The 2,317-nt window shown below is 49.6% G+C and overlaps 1 protein-coding gene across 1 annotated transcript in view; it reads right to left on the bottom strand.

The window, feature by feature from the left end:
• The window catches only part of KLHL35 (kelch-like family member 35), a 6,260-nt gene extending 5,311 nt beyond the window's left edge, over nucleotides 1–949 (bottom strand). The window contains exon 1 of the mRNA XM_010286289.1: nucleotides 60–949. Coding sequence (XP_010284591.1) covers nucleotides 60–949 — 890 coding nt within the window. The remainder of the gene's footprint in view (nucleotides 1–59) is intronic.
• Nucleotides 950–2,317: the final 1,368 nt, after the last annotated feature.

The following is a 2,317-nucleotide window of genomic DNA, read 5'->3' as shown; positions in this document are numbered from 1 at the left end:
AACTTTAAGATCCATCAACTTAGGCCATGCAGGTCTAGGGAAGAAGACCTCTGTTTTACCTTCTGGGCCTTGATCGCAAAGAGCTGACCTCATTCCCAAGGATGTAATACTTGCGGGCTTCATGCAGTAGAGGAATGCACTCCTTTGAGTCCTGGATGAGTCCATCCATTTCCACCTTCTCCAGGAAGTAGGTGGGATCAAGCAGGGGCAGACGCACATGCTCAAGGAGGTCCTTCAAGGCTCCCTTCCTGGCAGGTACGTCATGCCGTACCCAGCGCATGACTGCTTCAAAGACCACTTCCTCCTTGGGGACCACCAGCTGCTCATCAGACAGATATTCAACCAGCTCCTTCACACCCATCTCCAGGAACTCTTCATGGCACGACACCTCCACAAAACACTCCAGCATGAACCTCTTGCTCTTTTCTGTCAGGGACACAATGGAGAATGAATCGGCAAACTTCATGATACCCAAACAATTGCATGGGTGAAGCTGGCCTTCAAGGAAGGTGACACAAGCATCTCTGAGCTTGGAGATCTGCAGCAAGTCAGACAGTTCCAAGATGCTTTCAACATTGTCCTCCTGAATGATGATGTTCCCCCCATACATATAGTCGAGAAGGAGAGACATGGTAGAAGCAGAAATCTTCTGGATGTTGATGATATCCTGGTGGCCTTCCTTAAGTTTGCCACCAAACATGGCCCGGAAATATGTGCTGTTGGCTGACAAAGCGGCACGGTGACAGGGGAATTCTTGTCCATCAATTAACAGCACCACGTCTGTGAAGATGCCACTCTGCCGGTAGGAGTTTAGTGTCTGGAGGATTTGCTCAGCGTGGCAGGATCCACTGCAGAGCTTCATGTGCAGCTTTTCTTTGCTCGGGTCCCGTGTCACATTTTCCAGGCTGCTCGTCCTGAAACTTGATTCTTCTTTCATCATTCGATGCATCCTGATTGGGAAGCAGTAAAGGAGGCAAGAGAACAGTATACTATTAAAATACCTGACCATGATGTCCAACACCATCATGATTTCTGCATCTTTCTCAGTGCCATGAGGAAGTACAGATTCTAGCCAAAATTTCGTCAGACTCTGCCCCTTCATCCACACAGGAGTCATCCTCAGTAACCAACATTTCCTCCAAACCACAGCACAGTGATGGGCATTAGGGTATTTCCGATCCAAGCGCCTCCCGGTAGACCAATTTCTTCTGCATTTATAAGATATTTCTTCTAAGGCAATTGCCTTGCCCAACCTCTGCTGTACTAACACCTTTTTTTCTTTCCTTTCTTTCTGACATCTCACAGCTCTTATAAACTGCAAGTACTCCATGGTACAGCCCAGCTGGGAGCAATGCAGTGTTTAGACTTTCTTTATCCACTGTGTTTCCCCAGATGTCTTATTCCAGGCAAAAATCCAGAGGTACAAATGTGAGACTGAGGTTTGCCAAAGGTAGCTATGACACGACCTGCCCAAAAGCAGAGGAGATGTCTACTTCTGACATACCTTTCTGCTCAATTTGTTCTCCAGAAGATTTAAAATCTTTCCTTAAAGGACTTCATAAAGTAATTGCAAAAAATAGCAGACTTCTCTCATTCGATCTGTAACGGTTCACATTTCACACTGACAGCGTGAGCGGCGTGACCCATCCCCGTAGGATAGGGAAAGTCATGTGCTCAACCTGGAGGCTGCAAATAGCTGCACATCCAGAAGGGTGATCCCTGCCCAAGTGGGGGGCAGGCAGCCAGACCACCTGTAAAGAGGAACCCCTGCAGAGGTGGGGTCTGAAAAGCGGAGGAGCATTGAAATAATGACATGAATTGACTATCTGTGACAATGGTGAGCGAATCAAAGACCCCAACGCCTCAACTACCGCCTCGACCATCCTAGACCCACTAGCAGGTTGGATCTACCCCATTTCCTCCACTCCTCCACAAAAAACCTGCCCTGACCCTTCACTGTTGCACAGACCCAGATGCTGGGAGGAAGAGCGAGGAGGGGGTTGAACCTGAGCCTCCCCGTGCTTGCCCCACTGCTCCCACCAGCTGGATGTTAAATCAAAGGGGCACAGCAATGCCACCACCTGCATTTTAAAAGCACGGCAGGGAATCAGCACCACTCCTTGGGGGGGGTGCCAGTGAAGGCAGGCAGCAGAGGACCCCTGATCACATCTTCCACTGCGGCCATGCAGGTTTTAGATTGTTTTTCTGAGGCTCTGTAACAGCAAAGAGCCTGGCGGGGGGCTCAGACTCTGGGCGCACTAAGTGAGGCTCTGGAGCATCTCACCATGAGCCTCCAGCGGGAGCACAAGTCCCCACT

Source organism: Phaethon lepturus, unplaced genomic scaffold (assembly GCF_000687285.1).
Source record: "Phaethon lepturus isolate BGI_N335 unplaced genomic scaffold, ASM68728v1 scaffold6834, whole genome shotgun sequence".
Classification (NCBI taxonomy): domain Eukaryota; kingdom Metazoa; phylum Chordata; class Aves; order Phaethontiformes; family Phaethontidae; genus Phaethon; species Phaethon lepturus.
This window is presented reverse-complemented; position numbering and strand designations above follow the sequence as displayed.